General features: G+C 39.6%; 1 protein-coding gene across 1 annotated transcript in view; it reads right to left on the bottom strand.

Moving 5' to 3' along the window:
• Positions 1-3,799: 3,799 nt before the first annotated feature.
• LOC103255420 (kalirin) overlaps positions 3,800-19,434 on the bottom strand; it is a 234,685-nt gene continuing 219,050 nt past the window's right edge. The window contains exon 29 of the mRNA XM_021710102.1: positions 3,800-5,231. Within this exon, the coding sequence (XP_021565777.1) occupies positions 5,169-5,231 (63 nt within the window). The 3' untranslated portion in view covers positions 3,800-5,168. The remainder of the gene's footprint in view (positions 5,232-19,434) is intronic.

The following is a 19,434-nucleotide window of genomic DNA, read 5'->3' as shown; positions in this document are numbered from 1 at the left end:
ATTGAATAAATGAGTGGTCCCAATGGCAGTACGTGAGGAAGAAGATGTCAGAACATCAATGGGTTGGGAGACAAATGAGGGTAGTTTTAGAAATTACACTTCTAAAACTTTGGGCTGTGACCTTTATTTCCTGAGATTCAATGGGAGACTTCACTCTCTCACCACGAGGAGTCAGTGCAGGAGAGGAGAAAATGACTAGAACAGCAAGTACTGGGAAGGAGTATTTTTTTTTTTAAGCCATAGAAGAATATTTATTGACATGGGAAGGAGTATTTTATCCTTCATTTACATTTCTTATGGTGGGAGATATATTTAAATATCCCAGAATGTGATTCACCAGCCAGCAGATTTAACAAAATCCACTTTCATTTTGCTGGGTACTTTAGTGATACAAAAAACTTTCAATTATCTCTACTAATGAAATGAAAGCAATGGTACATATAATCAAAATGCCATTTCTATTTGCCTTTGGAAAGTATTATGTGTGTTTTTCCCCCAGCAGGTTTGCTTTCACAATGATTAGTTCTAGCTTTGGCTAATAATAAAATGAGCTAGCATTTTCTCTCTACAATACCTGGTAGGAGAAGAAAAGAGATGTGTTTATGGCAGAGAAAACTTATGCAGGGCATAGAACTTGCCACAGTTAATCACTTATATGGACAATCTACTTGCAGTAAGTGGGATTTTGAACAGAGCAAAAGGCAAAGAACAACTATATGTTCTGGATTCTAACGGTCCAGAAGTAGATGCCCCCGGAGAAAGCTATAGTTAGTGTTATGAAGAGTGTTAATGGAGAAAGAACTCTGAGCTCAGAGTAAGGCAGCTGGGACTCGCAGACTTGATAGCCCAAGGGAGACCATATAACCTCTTTGTGTCGGAAGTTTCTTATTATAAAATGTAATAATGACACTTGCTCTGCCTGCCTAATGGGTTAACTGGTCAAGAGAAAGGGACTTGACAGAGTACTACATGTTATAAAAATGTCAAGCATTGATGGACAAAGAATGAAATATTGTTGACACACTTCTCAGGACATGTCGCTTGCCCTAACTCCTCAGTGCTTGGGGCCTTGGGCTGTGGCTTCTGAAATGTACCCCAGTTTTTTAAAAATAGCCCCATTTCTTAAGGATTCTGCTCTTTAAGGATAGCTACTTTGATGATGTCCATGCATCTTAATGAATGAATACATCCTTTCTCAGGTAACAGTTTCATTTTAACAGAAACCTTTCAATTATATGAATTTAGTGGTTCTCAGAGTGTGGTCCCTGAGCCAGAAGCATCAGTATTATCTGAGAATTTGTTAGAAATGCAAATTCATGTGTCCATCTCAGATCTGCTGAATCATACACTCTGGTGGTGAGGTCCTTCAGTCTGTGTTTTAATAAGCCTTCTAGATGACTCTGATGTATGCTCCAGTTTGAGAAGACTGCATTACCCCAAAGGAAAAAAGAGAACGCTAGGAAATGGCACTGGGACATGCTATGAGAAAGCCTTTTTTTCCCCCCTGAATCTGGTAGGAGGCAGCTTGTGGGACTTTTCAAACTATACTAAGCAGTTGGTGTTTCAGAGCTGGGTTCAAAGTAGCATGTTAAACCATGTGAAAAGCACTGTCCACCACACTTAAAAAGAGAAGATGTATTTATTGCCATTCATATATATGTCTATGTATGATATATATGGATCCATGAAGTGTGTGGCTAGATAATGATGACCCAGTACCTCATTTTCCCCAGAAGGTCTTTTTTCCTGACCACTCTACTTAAAAATGTATCCCTACCCCTTATACTCTCTACCTTCCTTTCTTGATTTATTTTTCTTTGTAGTGTTTATTACCTTCTAATATGCTGCTATTATTTACTTATTTATTTTACTTTCCATCTCTTACATCTAGAATGTACATTGGTTTTGTTCACTGCTGTGTCCCCAGCTTCTAGAACTGTGCCTGGCACCTAGCAGGCACTCAGTAGCTATTTGTTGAATGAATAAGTGAATGAGCAACTGCTGAATTTGGGAGATGAGAAAATACTGGGGTCAGACCCAAACACTGAAACACCTGTGAGCATCCCTACTGGGGAGTGTCACGATGGTACAGAAGCCTTGCCACTCTGATCTTGCTTTGGGCTCTGAGGTATCTCAGACAAGGCTTTGGTACGTGCCATCCTCACGGATTTAGCTCACTATACTGTTTGATTATCATTTGATTATCATTTCAGAATGTACTCTCTGGTTTTCCCTAGGAATGGGAATAGTGTCCTGATTAACCAACCTGGGATTATATGGGTATGCAACAGAACAGAGTGAGAAAAGAAGTATAAGAATGAAAATGAGGGGTTTTGAGTTATCTCACTTATTCTGTCCCTCACTTGCTGTATGGTCGTGCAGAAATTGCTTGGTCAAATAGCACATCTGGGTCTCAGTTTCATCTACTCATCTCAATGATCTCCAAGGTCCCTTCTAGTTATAACTATATATCCACTTATGTGTTACCTGATTAACATCTGTCTCCTTTACCGGTAAGCTCTATGAGAACAGGGACTGTTTGTTCACCACTTCATAGTTTCCAGCACTTGGAAGCACTTGAAAAATATTTGCCAAGTAAATAAATCCCTGTGAAAACCAAATAGTGATTTCAGCCTCACCAGACCGTGCTCCACACAACCAAGTCACAGGTCATGTGTGTGTGCTACAAAGACCCTGGCCATCAGGGATCTCCAAACACATAAGGAAGAGCAGGATGCCAGTCTGTACCCTGAGGACATAAAAGCAGAGCTCCCTGACGTGAACACCTGTGGGAGGTATACAAGGGAGAGCCCAACCTGGGAACCTGAGTCATCAATCAGCCCAGTGGCTTGGACAAGCATGGATTTGGGGACGAGAGACCTGAATTTGAATCACAGATCTGCTATTTTCTTGCAGGAAGAGTTTGTACAAGTTATTGACTTCTCTTAGCTTCAGTTTCTGCATTTGGAAAATGAAGTCAGTACTGCCTGCCTCTTGGGATGGCTGTGAACATTAAAAGAGTACATCACGAGCCTTCCCAGTACGTGGTGTAAGAAAAGTGCTCAGTGGATGGCAGCTTCTGGTCTGGTTCTGCCCGTCTTCCCCTTTATGAAGTCAATAAGCTGTGAGGGTTCCAACAATGCTTCCATTCCCAGAGAGTTGACCTAAATTTGTTACTAGCTCATGGAGTTCCTTGGTCAGTCACGGCTGAAGGAGCATTAAGATTGGAATAAAAAGTGTTTCTCAAAATATCTACCTTTGGAAATATATATTTTCTCCCTTTTGTTTTCAGTTTGCCTGTTGAGATTTGGAACTTGCATTAGCTTGATATCTAAAGGTTAAATTTTGTAAATATAATTTAACAATTGATTATCATTTGGATCTGCTGAGAACTACCACTGAACAGAACAAGTTTGTCTGTTTCTCTTCTTAGCTGCCTTTGTCTCTCTCCATGTTGCCCCCTCACTCCCTCCCTGGAGGAGTGAATTATACTCCAGTTCCTGCCCTGACCCCTCTGTCTTCCCACCCACTACACTCATCTTCTACATATGATCATCTTTATTCTGAAAAACAAATTATGTTGCTAGGCAACCAGAAGACAAAATTGCTGTGGTTGACACGATTCTTATTAGTGACTGCAACTGAAGGGGTGCCGCCATCATGCTGGATGCATGCTCACTGCATCTGTTCCCAGCTTGATAGATCTTTCTGGAAAGTGGGATGGGGTGGATTCTTGGCAGAGAATTAAGGGCCTCAGCACTCAATAGAAAGTATTTATAAATCACTGTATATCAACAGCCTGCTTTAGAATCATTTTATTAGAACACATTCAAGAAAGTGACATACGGAAAAAAGACAGCAGCAATTCTCAGTCATGCAAATGCCCGTGTTAAGGTTCTCCATTGGATTTAAATTCAAGTACAAAGACAGTCCTTTCCTGAGCCAGGTGCAATTCCAGAGAATGACACTTTGCATTGAGAGCACATTTCCTTCGAAAAGTTCAGAACACTGAACAAGTCTCATCCTCACAATAAGATTGTGAGATACATGGAAGTGTAAACTTTTAAGGATCCCTTTACCCTGCCCTCCCCCATAACCCAGCCAGGGAAGTAAGAGCAACTTCAGGGCCTCTCAGAAATCAGGTTTGGTCTATTGAAAATAAAGCAGAGGGATGTAAAAAAAAAATACTTAGAAAATGAATGTATATACGAAATGGAATCATCTCTACCTCTTGCCTTGGTGTGGGGTTTGCATGAAATTCTGTGTTGGGGGTTGGGGCTCTCCCTTTAGTGTCTTGGAAGCTGAAGGGCTTAAAATTTTTTATTATGAAAAATTGCAAACATATACAAAAGTGGAGAGAGTGGTATATTGAATGTCCATGTACCATTATCTAATTTCAACAATTACCAACATGTGACCAGTTTGTTTCATGTAGACCTTCTAATACTCTCCACCTACCCCTCAACAGGATAATTTAAAGTAAATGGGGGCAGGAAGGGTGGTCTTTGAACCAAAGACCTTAGGAGGGAGTGAGGTTAGGGAGCAGAGAAAAGACTGAAGCAAATGGAACATTTGTTGAGGAAGTGGTTGCTGCCAGTGTTTGGGAAAGGTTAGAGTTAACTAACCCTCATCTTCTTTAGCATAAACCATCCCTCTTCTTCCTCTCTCCTTCTTATGATGTGGGGGAGGCAAGCTAGATTAGAATTATGGGATTTTCCAGATTGGGGGCCACTGATAATAGAAATATTCGACCAGGATAAAAACTTTAGAGATAAGTGTGTTCCTTTAATTGACCTGTCTACTCATGTTGCAGACCTCTAGGGCAGTGAGGGGCTGGGGTACCTGCTGTTCAGAGTGAGATCTGTGGAAGTACATTGGGCCATGGGGCCTCTCATAGGTCCCTACTGTCCCACATTTTAGACTTTGGAGAGAAGCTCAGGAACCTCAAATTGCACCCAGTAGAGAAAAAGGGAGCTCCGAGGGGTGAGCCCTTGGCCCAGTAGGGAAGATTTTGCTTGGAACATGTTGCCTTCTGAGTAAAGGCTGCACCCCACACCAGCCCTGCCACAGAAGTCTCAAGAGAGGTGGGTGATTGGAGTCCTGGTGGGAGGTCCCAACGGCGCCACGGCTAACCCGGTGAGCTGCAGGGACAAGTCCCAGGCTGCGCGCTAAACGTAAGTGGAGAAAGGATCTCCAGGTCCCAGGTGCCACCGAGGAACAAGGTTGCCATCCTGTTAAGAAAAGGGCTGGGCTCTGTGATTTGCATATGACTTTGCAAAAATCTGCATGAGACCCCGTAGCCCTTTACAGAAAACAGAGTTAAATCATCAGTGCAACCTACTGTATTTCTAGTAACCCAATGCACAGAGCGCAACCTGCCAAATACACAATCATATTTTAAGAGGAGGCTATAGAGGAAGTAGAGTGTTGTGTAAGACATTCCTTGGTCTGAAGGTTCAGAAGAGCTCACCAGGTCCAGGATCCAGATGAGGATCACTGGCTACTCTTGCTAACTTTGTCAGAACTCAAATTCATACACTTTCATCCCATTAGACCCCTTTGGACCAGTCCTGAAGTGACTTTCCAACATCCTAGCACATAGGAGGAGTGCAGCCAGAAATAATAGAAATAGGAATGCACTAAATATGAGGTTCTAATGGCAGTGACCATTAGTTTTCATTTCATACCCTTTTGTTTTCTTGTTTAGACTCTTTTAGGATTCCTAGACCCCACCAGCAAGTCTTGCTATAATTAACATTTAATTGGGAGAACCTGAGAAAATTTACCCATCTATGTAGTATACCTCTGGCAGTAACAAACTTAAAATTCATGACTTCAAGGGTTTCTAGGGTCTATGACAGGTGATAGTCGGCAATTTTTCCAAGGCATGTGGTTGGTCAGACAGACTGCAAGGCTGGCTGAGGAGTGAATTACTAAGTGAGAGAGTAAACAGGTGGGGAGCCAAGTTAGAGACCCCACTTCCAAACTCCAGCATGACTTATACCATCTCTACTGAGTCATCTGAAGCAATGAAATCATTGTTTCTTTAAAAAAAAAAATGACTGCTCAAAGAAAGTCAACTTGCAGTGAGAGTAGAAGCATGAAATATCCTAAGTAGTAATGGCTCTTAGCCAAGAGAAAAGTTCAGGATAAATGAAAAAGTATGATCTCACATTTGACTGTGGCTCAACTTTTTTATGTCAAAGGCTCCATCATACTTGCCATATAGAAATGGGGGTGGGGGGGCTGAAACTCTCTTAGTAAGAACTCCAGCTGAGCAAAAGTTATCATTAAGTGAGATAAAATCCTTCCATATCAAGTTGAAGCAGCAGTTACCTTGAGCTTCAAGGAAGATGGAGGATACTTAGGATTCAGAAGGGAGATGAGATTCTGAGGAAAGCCAGCAGCTATATGCATGCATCTGTTAAGTAACTCATGGTAAAGGTACCAGTGTGCCCACTGGGCTCACCTTGATCAGGGCAAAAAATGGCTGAAGTATTCCAAATCGCATTTTTCCATGCATAATGTTGCATTAACACTAACATGGGAAGTGGCCTCAGCTGTCCTGATTAGCTAGTCCCAACACCATCATTCACTGTCAATACCAGGTTAGTCTGTAGATGTGCTATAGGGCCTGTAGAAGTTATCTTAGTGGCAGCATTCAATAGTTTTATAAATGCTAAATTTGACATTCTGCTTTTTTCTATAGTCATTAACATTCTGAAGAGGAGAGCAGTTTTAAAAATATTTTTATTGTTTTCATTATTAATAGATAATGTTTATGAGTGCTTACCACATGTCAGGCAAAGTGCTGAGTGTTGTTTTACATGCATCATTTCATATGATCTGCACCATGACCTTATCGAGTGTGTAATACCATTACCCCCTTTTTGCAGACTGAGGCCTGGAGAGGGCCTGCCCGGGATCATACAGTTGCCAAGTGGAGGGGGTGAGATCTGAACCATGGTTGGTTTGACTTCAAAGCTGTTCTTACCCACTGTGCATGCTGTCTTTTCTAAAGGAGTACCCATCTGCTAAATATCTGTATACTTGTATGGCTGTCAAATCTAAAGATCTTGGAAAGCACCACCCCCCATTAAGGATCTATCTTATCCCCAAAGACCTAACTCATTGGGTCACTCATTATACATATTCATTAGATGTTACAGAAAATTCCTTATCCCTTTAAATCTCAAGTTGTAATTGTCTCTGTATACCCACTAATCTGTCTGATGATAGTTTAATGTGTAGGTAAACTAGACACTTGTTCCCTAAGGCCCTGAGAAAATACATAGACATTTACATAGGAAGCCATTATTTTATATGGCCCAGTTGGTACCTTAAAAGAGTATTTAACATCAATGCACAACTCTTAACTTTAAACATGATAGCCATTCATGACCTCACTGAGCTGATTTTTTAAAAAATCTGCACTAAGGCAAGAACTAGTGGAAAAAGTTTAAGTGGAAGTGTGAAAAAGAGATAATTTTTTTTTGAAATGTGAATGATCTCTCTTACTTAGAAAGCAGCTCTCAGCTCAGAATTCATGTGTACATTTCATATCCAATCACTCTATACATTGGCTTTCTGATTCTGTAGGGCAGGGCAGGGCCTGGGATTATCTTCATGAAATATTTGCCTGGTAATTCTAAGGGTCACCTGGTTTGGAATCCTTAGTGCAGAGGCCTTTCTATATGCCAGTCACTCCATCACTGGGAAAACTGAGTTTTGCAGTATTTCAACTGCATTTTCACATCTTCCAGTACACAGTATTCAGAAGCATTTGTCTTTGGCATTTTCCATGAGGGGCAAGAATCAATGAGACCCACTTTGTAAGACAGTGGCTTTTATTAACCAAACCTCCTTGGCATTCTTGTGGGAAAGAGCTATGTTGAGATTTCCCTTATCTCCCTATATTCATGTACAGACCCCTTCATATAAATACTGTTTATTTAATATACTGTAGGCCTCATTCTAATGTGACTCTCAGAATAAGAGCTTTCTGAGCTATAGAAAGATATTCTATAATCATTGGTTACCCCATAATATAAAAATAGTCACAAAAGGAGCACATATCCTATTATACCCTTTCTTGTACCACAAATAATTTGAGGCAGTCATTTTGCAACAGATTTTTAAACTCATCTTTGGTTGACTGTGTGTTTCCAGTCTAATCCTGATGAATTAGAGGCAGGGAAGTTGCCTGAATTGCTATTCCCATGGCGAAGACATAATAAACAGTCCCCTCTAAATTTCTGACTCACACCATGCTCCACCAGGAACAGAAGATAGTGAGTGACTGACACATGCAAGGGATTTTCTTGGCTTTTAAATTTAGGTGTGTTTCAGTCAGCTAATCAGGAGGGGGAAATGATAGAATTTATACTATTTGGGCCAAAATGATGCTTTGTGTGTTTTTGTTTGACTCATCCAATTGTTTTTCTTTAATGGGCTTGGCCAGTGGAGGGTAGTGTGCATAACGGATATCAGAAAGATCTGGGTTCAAATCTCAGCTCTGCCACTTTCTAGTTGTGTGACCCTAGGTGTGTTATTCAACCCCTCTTAGTGACGTTTTCCTCATCTGCAAAATAAGGATAATGGTACTTACCTTGGAGAATTGTGAGGATGACAAGGGAGAGTACATGTGAAATGCCAGGTTCATATTAGGAGTTCAGTAGGAAAGGCAGTTGTTATGGTCAGCTGCCCGGGTTCTAGCTGGCTCTTTTGCAGATGGCTTTTATGCTTTTCTCTGCCTGCTCAATGATAGCAGTGACATCTCAGGGAAAGGACTGCCTCTTTCCTGTGAGGTAGACTGGGGGTTTTGTGTTTGGTGGGAACTTTATGTGCTCTGTGTCTCTCCATTACACAGAGGGGACTCTGCAAATATTGTGTTAACTGGTTTACAAAAGTCTTTCTCCACCTCAAGTTTCAAACCAGAGCCCAGACTGGAAATTTTCCTTGATGTAGCCTTCAGAATTAAACACTTGAGATGCACAGTAATACAAAAAAATATTAAATACTGCATCGAGAGAAGACATAAAGAAACATCATGAAACATATTTTCAGGTCAGCTCTTTTAAAGGACTGATTTCTGTGGCCGTCTCCCATGTTCTTTCATGCATCCTACTCTGTCTGTGGGCTCTCCTCCTGGATCTAGATGTCGATGTCTGCTGCTCATGCTGACCCCAGGGCTTTTCATCCCAAATGCTGCGAGGAGGTTACTGATAAGGACGGGCTAGCCAAGCAGCACAGTGAAGGGCAGGAAGGCCTCAGAGGTGGTGCAGAGGTTCTCTACCTGCTATGCTGCCTCCCAAGCTATAGGCAGGCACTCCCCCTCCAGAACACCAGCCCAGGACAAAGAAATCAACCCCAGCCAGCAATATTCAGTCTCTCTGCTTTTCCTCTTTCCTTTTCTCCCTCTGCTCAGGGAACCCTCTGAGAGAACGGTGAACTGAGCTAGTGTGAGAGAGACATCCTTGCAAATATTCGTTTCATGTAATTTATTTTTTGTTGTTGCTGTTTCAGGTTAAAACAGCCTCTTTATCAGAACATTTTCCCTGTGTCTTTAGATTGTGGGAGAGGAGGGAAGAGAGAGTAACCGGATGGGGGAAGCTGCCTTGATCTAACAATGAACAGGCTCATTGCTCAGGCAGTGGCAACTGATTTCCTTAATGTGCTCTCTGTGCCCTCCGGACCTGGGTTAAAGTGTCCCCAAGCTCAGTCACTCTGGAACCCCTCCCTTTGGACTCACAAGAGGTAAAAACAAACTGGAAATTCATCTGCTTTCTTTCTCCCTCCCACTGAATCTCTCTTCACAAAATCCCTTTATGAACTTGAAAGTAGGTTAATTTCAAGCTTTTCCTCACCTTTTCTGTATGATTCTAAACAGCTGAGTTTTGGGGGGAAACCCTGAAGAACTTGCCATCCCTTCCTATTCTCTAGCCCCCACCCTTTGATTTTCCTTCTCTTTCCTTCCATAGCCTAAGGCTCCTGACCTTCACAACCCAACAAAGTTACCAGTTCCTCAGCTCACAACCTGGGCCTATCCTGCAAGTCAGCCCAAAGTCACTCTCGGGTCACTTTTTCGAATCCTGAGATACTGAGAAGCAGATCACCCTGTACTAGATTCATGCACAAGGTAGACCTCAGTAACCCTCTAATAATCTTGTTCCCTCCTATCCTTATAAAAATATAAAACATATTAGAATTTTTATTAATAAAAGTAATATGATGTAGAGAAAACAGCCATCATACAGAAATAACTGCTATTTACTTGTGGGTGTATTTCCTTCATATATACATACATGAGTACATATACGCACACATACATATGTATGTATATATGTATACATAAGCACAAATACAAACACATATGTGCACATATATATTCTCCTTTTAATTTAACAGTAAAATTAGCTGCTCATGTTGAGAGAGAAAAGGAAGTAGGGAACAAAGTAACTCCAGGAGACAGCTTAGGGAAGCCCTTCACTTGTGCCAGTCACAGTCACCAGCTTTTGGAGCACATGACGTATTTGTTTACATCACTGGCCTGGTGGCCAGGGAAATTGCCCAATATAGCCTTGCCCTCAAAACCACATACATGAATACTTCTTAGAGAGTATATGGGAAACATTCAGACACACAAACAAATTCATAAAATACACAAATAGAAGATATACACATAAAACACAGCACTCGATTATGTTTTGATTACTTTCTGTGAAAGCCTACCTCTACCTCAGTGTACTGATAACACAAGGGATCAAATATGAGCCTCGTCTTCATGGATCTTGGGTACAGTCACTGAGATAAAAACTAACCCAAGGCAAACAAAACCAAACCAGAAGGAGATACTGTCTCACAGAGTGCTGAAGGATGGGATTCCAGTAATCTTCTCATAAGGAAGAAGATGGATCCCAACAACACTTTCCTGAGGTCAGAAACTTATCTATTAGGAAAAATAAATAATTTTGGAGACAGTGATAAAGTATAGGTTGATAGACGAGATTATGAGTTGAAAGATCATTATCTGTTTCTGAAGATAGTCACACATGTAATAGAAAACACCTGTTACAGGAGAGGCTTGCAGATAGCATGGGACCCAGGGGAAGGGCAGGACCAGAGGGAAAGGGCCTGCTCACCAGGAGATTCTGGGTACTAGAAAATGCTACTGTGATTTGGGAGACATGATTCTCCACTTGAAGCTCCCAGAAGCCGATTTTATATATTACATAGAACACAAAGCCAGGCAGAGGAATGTGCAACCACCGTAGAGCTCCAGTGGAAAATAATCTGAGGAAGAGAATGGACAATGAAGGAGAGTCATGACGTCTAAAGGCAAAGCTGAGGATAGGGTCTTAGGAAGGAACAGATCAGGAATAAGGCACGTGTTGAGTCCAGTTTCAGTTCTGTGGAGTGGAGTGCAGTGAGTCATCCAAGCGCAATTGTACCACATACAGTTGGAAGTATAGCACTGGACCCCAGTGTGAAAGACAAGGCTAAGACCAGAGTGCTCAACTCATTGTTAAGAGAGCAGCTTTATGCTAAGCAAGGTGGTAAATACAAAGTAAATTCAGAGAAATGTACACCCTGAATGCGAAAGAATCATGTTTGATTCTGGGGAGGGGGGAGGAGAGGGGTAATATTGATGCAGGTAGTTCAGTAGGGGTAGGGGACAGGGCATGGATTAATGTGGAGAAGCAGTTTCCAGAAATAAAAATTTCTAGAAATGAAGGAGGTGTGAGTCAGGCTGGCAGTGAAGGTGGGCTAGATGTGATTAAACAAAGTCAGCAGATCTTATAGGAGACAGATGCAGCAAAGCAAAGCATGACATGGACGGGGCATTCAATGACCATTATTTACTGTGTTCCAGGTGCTGTAGTAGACAGTAAAGACAGGCATCATGAAGACTGAGACATGATCATCAAGGAACTCACAATGCAACACGGGAGAGTGGCTTACGGGCAACCAACTGATTGATAAGAGTAGTTAGGTTGAAATATATGAATTATCAATATTCAACCATTTTGGATCCACAAAAGTGGCAGTTTCATATGATTCAGTCTAATGTAGGTGCAGTAAAGTGTGTGTAACATATAAGGATCCCTAAAGAATTATCTGTTGGAGAGAAAACTAACTGTCTTTGGAGAAGGCCTTATACTTTATCGTAAGTAAATGTGCTGCTGAAGGCTTTTAACGGATAAGTGAGATGCTAAAAAAAAGTTTGAGAGAAGAGTCTGATGTCAAAAGAAATGATAAATGCAGGGGCAAGATCCAAGAGAATGGGGAGGACACCTAAAAGACTACTGAAAGAGTTTAAGCCAAGAATTGCCAAGGCTTGCCCAGGGTGGTGTGCAGAAATTTTGAGGGACTCATGCACAGAACATGGTAACAGACTGGCTGTCAGGGAATGTGACAAAAATGAATCCACAGATAAAAACCTGGATACCTGGGAAAATAATGTTGCTTTTGACCCAATAGGAAAGTAAAATCAGATTTCTGGTTTGAGAGCAAAGGAAATAATTTTCTTATGCTGAGACTGAAGAAAAGCAGGGCATCCCATTGGGAACATCTAGCAGTGGTAATGCTCATTTCATCACAATTTGGCCTTATGTTTGCCTACTAGCCTTCTGGCTTCAGAAGAACAGGTGTCTGTATGGATGAAGATTGGTCTGTTTTGTTTCCCTGCTGTGTCTCCATCCTGGAATAGTGTCTGGCACCTAGAAAGTACTCAGAAAATACATGGTACATGAGTGAATAAGTGAATATGAAACTTCCATGAGGAGAAAAGTCATTTCAGAGATATATTCTTGGAATTTTGGTCATGGACATCATAATCAAAGCAACAAAAACCACTCTTAAAGGTAGGAGTAGATCTAAAGAAAGAAGATGCAGGAGTAGAAGTTCAAGTGTAGGTCTCATTTGGAACATGAGGCAACAAATTAGATGGCAGGGGAAAAGCAGATGTTTGACAATATGAGAAAGAGAAGAGCTGGTATGTTGAGGTGGGTACAAAGGATGAGATCCTGAGTATTGCAGATGGGTTAACAATACACTGTTCCTGAGTCTAGCAAAACAATGAGAAAATAAAAAGACAATGATGCATCAAGATGAAGGTAAAAGTAATTCTGTAACCATCATGCTAAAACACCTTTGGTGTTTCTTGGGTGTTACTCAATAAAGTCTAAATTCCTTTGAGTGGTGTTTAGCATCTGCTGTGATATGACCCAGCCAATCATTCCAGAATTATTTCCCACAATTTAACTTATAAGCCCTGGACTTCAACAAGGCATACTGACTCTCCGTGCCCTAAACTTACTCTATGTTTTCCCTTTACCCTAACCTCACTCTTGCTGTTTGATCCATTTGGAGTGTCCTTTCTCCCCACTCCCAACTTGAATCCTGCCTGGATAAATTCTACTCATTTAAGTAAAAATCTAATGTGGAAGCTTCTCTGATCTTCCCGAATTAGAAGCTTTGGTTTTCTTAATTATATTTGGTCCCAATTTCTAGATAGCTCTCTTTCCCACAGTGCCAACACATCACCTTGTCACTTTATTCATTCTTCATTGATTCATTTGACAAGCACAGTACCTTCTACAAATCAGGATTTTGTTAGATTTGGTGATGCAGCAGGGGTAGAAAGCAAACATGCCTCTGCCCTCGTGGACTTAGAGTCTAGTGAAGAAGGCAATCCCACAACCACACAGATACTTACATAATTACTAATGGTGATAGGCACTAAGAAATAGTAACTATCACAGTATGCTGTGAGAGGTATGCTTTGGGGAGAAGATGTAGTCAGAAGGTTGAGATAGGCTGAGCGCTGAGAGAAGGGAGGGCAAAGGGGCGAACTGTGGCATTGAGGAAAGAATTTTCTAGGCAGCAGAACCAATAGCATGTGCAAAGGCCTGGGATGGGAAGAAGTCTGACACATGCCAAGGAAGGCCAGGGAAGTTGCAAGGCAGAAAAGAAGAGGAAGAGTGGCTCCAGGGAGGCCACAGAAGAGAGTAAGATCCAGGTCATCCAGCTCTCAGAGTCATGTTGAGGACTTTGATATTTATTCTAAGAGTAAAGGGTCACTATAGAAGGGCTTGAAGCCATAGAGTGATAAGGAGAAATTGCATTTTAAGATCCCATTGGCTGCAGAGTGGAGAAGAGATTGGAGAGAAGTAAGAGTGAATGCCTAAAGACCAACTAGGAGGCTTCTTTCACAGGCCACATGTAATAGGACAATAGTCAGACTAGGGTAAATTATACAGATACTTAATAAAGGCCAAAGGAGTGCAATAACAGTCTTCTGGAGTCAATCACCAGGACTGAGACATGCTGAGTTCCACCTTTACAAACCACTCAACTCAGGTAAGCCACAGACAAAACAGCCTCAGTTCTCCAGAACCCTCGGCCAATGTGTCTGGATAAACAAGTTTCCTAGATAACCAATGGTAAACACTGACAATTTATCTTCTGGTTTCACCCATTTTTATTAATATCTTCATATCCCTGACTTCTTAAGCAGACCATACTGAACATAATTTCCCTTCCTGTTGACTATGGCAACTGTCACCATGAGTAGCAGTTATGAAGTATTGCAAAATACAATGAATGTCCTCAGAACATGCCCAGTCATTCAGTACTCTTGGTAGCTTTGCTAAATAGAATGAAACTGTTGGAGTTTAGTTCCTCTGTCAGCGTTTGCTTTCACAGCTTTTCTGAAAAGCTGTTCTTTCCTTGCTGTCAATAGCTTAGTTTTGTAGGTGTGTCTTTACAGAAGTGACTTTTTCCTCTTTTAATTCTCTTGTGGGCTGAGTACCTACATGGCTAAGATTATAAGAATTCATATCAAATAAAGATTTGCAAGCCTTTCTTATTAGAATAGATGTTTAGTTTTACTATGTAAAGAATTCTTTCCTCAAGCTGGTTGTATGTCAGACAGCTGAGTTCCAAACCCAATATATTTATTATTTTTTTATAACATATTTCATTGCTTCACCTCCATTATCTGTCACATAATATACAGAGTAAAATATAACAGACAGATATATTTTTAAAAAGCCAACTAGTTATTATTACTTCATTAAAAGAGAGGCTTGGGGATTGACAGAAACTTACATTGTATATTAAGTTTCCATATTGGTACACTATTCTGTGGAGAAATAAATATTGAGATCTTAAAATACTAATGCAAGAAATACTTCATATGTACGTCACACGAGTCCCTAACTTACCAACGTATTGCCTTCAACATGTCATGTTATATGTTTATCAAGACACAATAAAGAGAACGATAAGACTAATCACAGATATTTACATGTATAACCAACAAAGTACCAATATCCAGAATACATGAACTTCTAAAAACAAGTAAGAACAACAAACAACTCATGAGATACATAGGCAAAAGACTTAAACCAGGAAAATTATAAATAAGAAAATCAAAGACCCAATACAAATATGAAAAGATGTTTGATCTCATTAATAATCAGGGAAACACAAATGAAAACCACAAGCAGATATCACCATCTACCCAATAGATCTAAAAGTATTTTGAAGTCTAACAATATGAAGTATTGGTGACAATATAGAACAGTGAAAAATTTTATATATACTGGTAGGAGTGTAATTTGGTACCAACACTTGGAAAAATAGCTGACACATCTAGTAAGGTTGAAGATATACATACACATACTATCACCTAGCAATTTTACTCCTAGTTTTACACCCTAGAGAAACTCAAGTACATATGCAGAGGGATGTATATACAAGAATATTCATACCAGCATTGTTTACAATAGCCTTAAGCACTCCAGGTACAGAATGGATAAATAAATTGTAGTATATTCATACAATGGGATACTATACAACAGCGAAAATGAAAGAACAACTACACACATCAGCATGGACAAATCTCACAAAAATAAGAGTTGAGCAATAGAAGAAAGACACGTACAAAAACATATATATATATATATATATATATATATATATATATATATATAGGATGATGGTTCTAGTAATAGAAAAACTGTCACATTGAAACTGTGTTATTGAGAGACACCTATATAGGAGGTGAAATTATAAATAAAAGTAAGGACTCTGCTATTATTAATGTCAGGAGTATGTTACCTCTAGGGGAGAAGCACAGGGTCATGGACAGAGATGGCATCAAGAGGAATTCTGGAGAGTTGGCAATGCTCTATTCCATTACCTGCATGGTGGTTACATACATATTTACCTTATAATTATCCATTTAATTGTTCAGTTCTGTTTGTGCATTTTAGCATATATATTTTAGATTTTGAAAAATTTAAAAGTTTGATATAAATCAGATATTTATAATTAGGAAAACATTTTATCCAGATTATAAATAGCTTATAAATAAGATTATAAATAGCTGTCAATCTTACCAGTCCATAACTTTCATTTAGGTAATAGTATAAATATTATACATTTCAACTGAAATAAGAGAAAATAATATAGTTGCAATATTGGCAGTTAAATAAAACTTACAAGAGCAATAATGAACAAAGATTATTTTTAAAGTATTTGATATCATATTGGAAAGAAAAAAAAATACTGGTGATAAATTAGATGGCAAGTCTGTGGAGGAAATTGTACTCACATGCACAGCTGGAGTGGAGTATAGATTGGAATAATATCTATTGAGAGTAATTTGACACATCTATAGAAATTAAAATGCATATTCCTTTTATCTTGTAACCTGTTAACATGCTCACAAGTGTTAGAAACTCTGTGAGCACCAGGTTAGTAATTACAGCCTTGTCAGGAATGCCAAAAGATTGGAAATATTCTATATACCCACCAATAGATGGTTATACTCATCAATAGGATGAGTTAAATAATTTATGGTACTATAAGTAATGGACCACATAGCCATCAAAAAGAATGAAGCAACTCTATATCTTGCTATGAAATGATTACCCAGATTTGTTCCATGGAAAAAGTGTAAAACAGTATTTATTTGTTTAATAATTTTTTAAAAAGAATAAATATGTGTACGTTTTTATATTTTAAAAAATGCCCTTGGAAGAATATGTAAATTTTGTAATGTGTGTTTATTATTGTTTTAAAAGTTCATTTAAAAATATTGAGGGCAACCCGCTGGGGTCCCCTCCCACTGTGGGAGCTTTTCTGTCCTCTCAATAAATCCTGCTTTCAAAAAAAAAAAAAAAAATATATATATATAGAATGCATATGTTTAAGGAAAACAGGTTTAATTAGATGAACATGAGCACGTATACAAAGGTTTTAGTAACAATTCTAAGGGAAATTCTGAATAGTTACCAAGCACAGAATTAACAGCTCATTTTTAAAAAAAGTCTAATTCTATATTAAAACAAAATACTTTAAAAAAATGCAGATGTATCAGTGGTGCTTCTCTTTATATATTGTTCATGAGTAGAATAATTATTTTGGGGCCAAGATTGATAAAAAGAAGGAAAAATAGAAAGGAAGATGAACTTCAAGGTTGCTGGTTCCCAGGCTAAATTTGTCTTTCAAAGTAAATATCCTTCTGGTATAAAATGTTGCACATTGGGTGGTATCTCATCTGACACATTCAGCTTTGTAACTTCTCTGATGCCTAGCTCAGCAAATGTCTTAAAGGAAGTGCTAAATACAACTGTCACATCTCATAAGTACATGTAACATAAGTAACATCACATACTATCACATATTCTAATCATTTGGAGTGTGAACTCAGAAGACTATAAGTCAGGACAGAGGTTATTTTTACATATTTCGAATCTCCATGGTAACTGGTCATCAGTAGACACTCAATGAATTTTTGTTGACTAAGAGAATGAATTCAGTGTACCAATATTTAAAATAATTGTATATTCTGCCTCTAATTAATGTCATTCTTCTCTGTTAACAGATTTTTCTGCTTGGTCATGTGTTAGCAGTAGTTCCTAGTAGCTTGCCCTCTAAGCAATATAACAAATTCAGTGGTTTGGACTTCATGTTCCCCTGTTAGCAGTATTGTCTTAAATATAAATGTCAGCGAACACATCCTAAAACTCTTTCCCCCTTGGGATTTTAAAAGAATGTTTTCATACATGCCATAAAGTTTCCCCTTTGAGACCTTGTGTGGAAAGAGGCATACAAACAGTGACTTCTTTTAGGGGTGCTGGGATGAAGTGGAGTGGAGAGGTGTAATGAGTTAAACTCTGCATTACAGAGTTCAGGTTTCAGTACTTGAAGTACCTCACTTTAACAAACTATACCCACTCTCTCCCAAATGTTTCAAAACTAAGCACATTTAGGCTAACATCAGCACAGAAGACAAAGGTCTAAACATGCAACCAAGGTGCTTTGTCTGTTTTGTTCACTGCCATGACCTCCATGTATAGTAAGAGTTCACTAAATGGTTGATGAATTTAAACATGAGATAAAAAGATAACATGCACCAAAATCCTAAGGAAAAGAAAAGAGAATGGATTTCTGATACCCTCCATTGCTCACTAAGCCAACTGTTTTTCATGTGTAATGAGCCACAGCAAACAGGCAGTGAAACTTTCAAAATCCCATTCTTATATCTAAAAGGATGCTAGCTGGCAGGAGACAAGATACAGATATAGTAAAAGACAGAGCTCGTTTTGTCCCCCCTACATCATATAGTCCCAAGAGGCATATAAGCCCTTGCAGTTGACACAGGGCAGACAGCAACATACCCAGGAGCATTCACAAGGCCTCCCGTGGCAGTATCGGCAGGGGCCATACAGATGGAGGAGCCCCACTCCTAACAGTCTAGTTCATGTGTACATCACTCTACTATACACAATTTCAAACAGAATAATTTAGAACCTTAAAAAAAAAAAAAAAAAAAAGAAGACAGTACCGGAACATTCTGAACTTGTAAGAATCAACTTTAGGCCCCTAAAAATGGGAGAGACTGAAAATGAACTGTCAGTCCAATACAAAAAAAAATAATAATAATAATAGGCTCAACACAACCAGGGTCATATCAGTATGGAAATTGGGGGCAAAGAGCGAAAAAACTGATGAGAAGTGGAACAAGTCTGCTCTTCTTCAAGCACTCTCTCTCCCACCCCTGGGCCTGCGGAGAGCTGTTGGTAGGGAGAGGACGTTCCCCTACCTTTGACAAAGAGTTGGTTCAAGCCCTTCACATCCCTGAGGGCAGGGGAGTCAGAGCCCTCAGAGCTGCACTTTGATGTGGCAGCCACTGGCCAGGAGGAACTGCTGGGTACCTGGAATATGACTGGGTCTGAACCGAGATGTGCTGAAAACATAACTACAGAGTGAGATTTAGTATAAGTATATATATGGTTCAATAGCAATTAGATATTGATCATATATCAAAATAATACTATTTTGGATTATTGAATTAAATACATCATTACAATTAAAAAAAGGAGTGGGGCAAGAGCCTGGTTTAAAACAGGAGTGGACACC

Source organism: Carlito syrichta, unplaced genomic scaffold (genome assembly GCF_000164805.1).
Source record: "Carlito syrichta isolate Samal-C Ts95f unplaced genomic scaffold, Tarsius_syrichta-2.0.1 Scaffold288107, whole genome shotgun sequence".
Lineage (NCBI taxonomy): Eukaryota > Metazoa > Chordata > Mammalia > Primates > Tarsiidae > Carlito > Carlito syrichta.
This window is presented reverse-complemented; position numbering and strand designations above follow the sequence as displayed.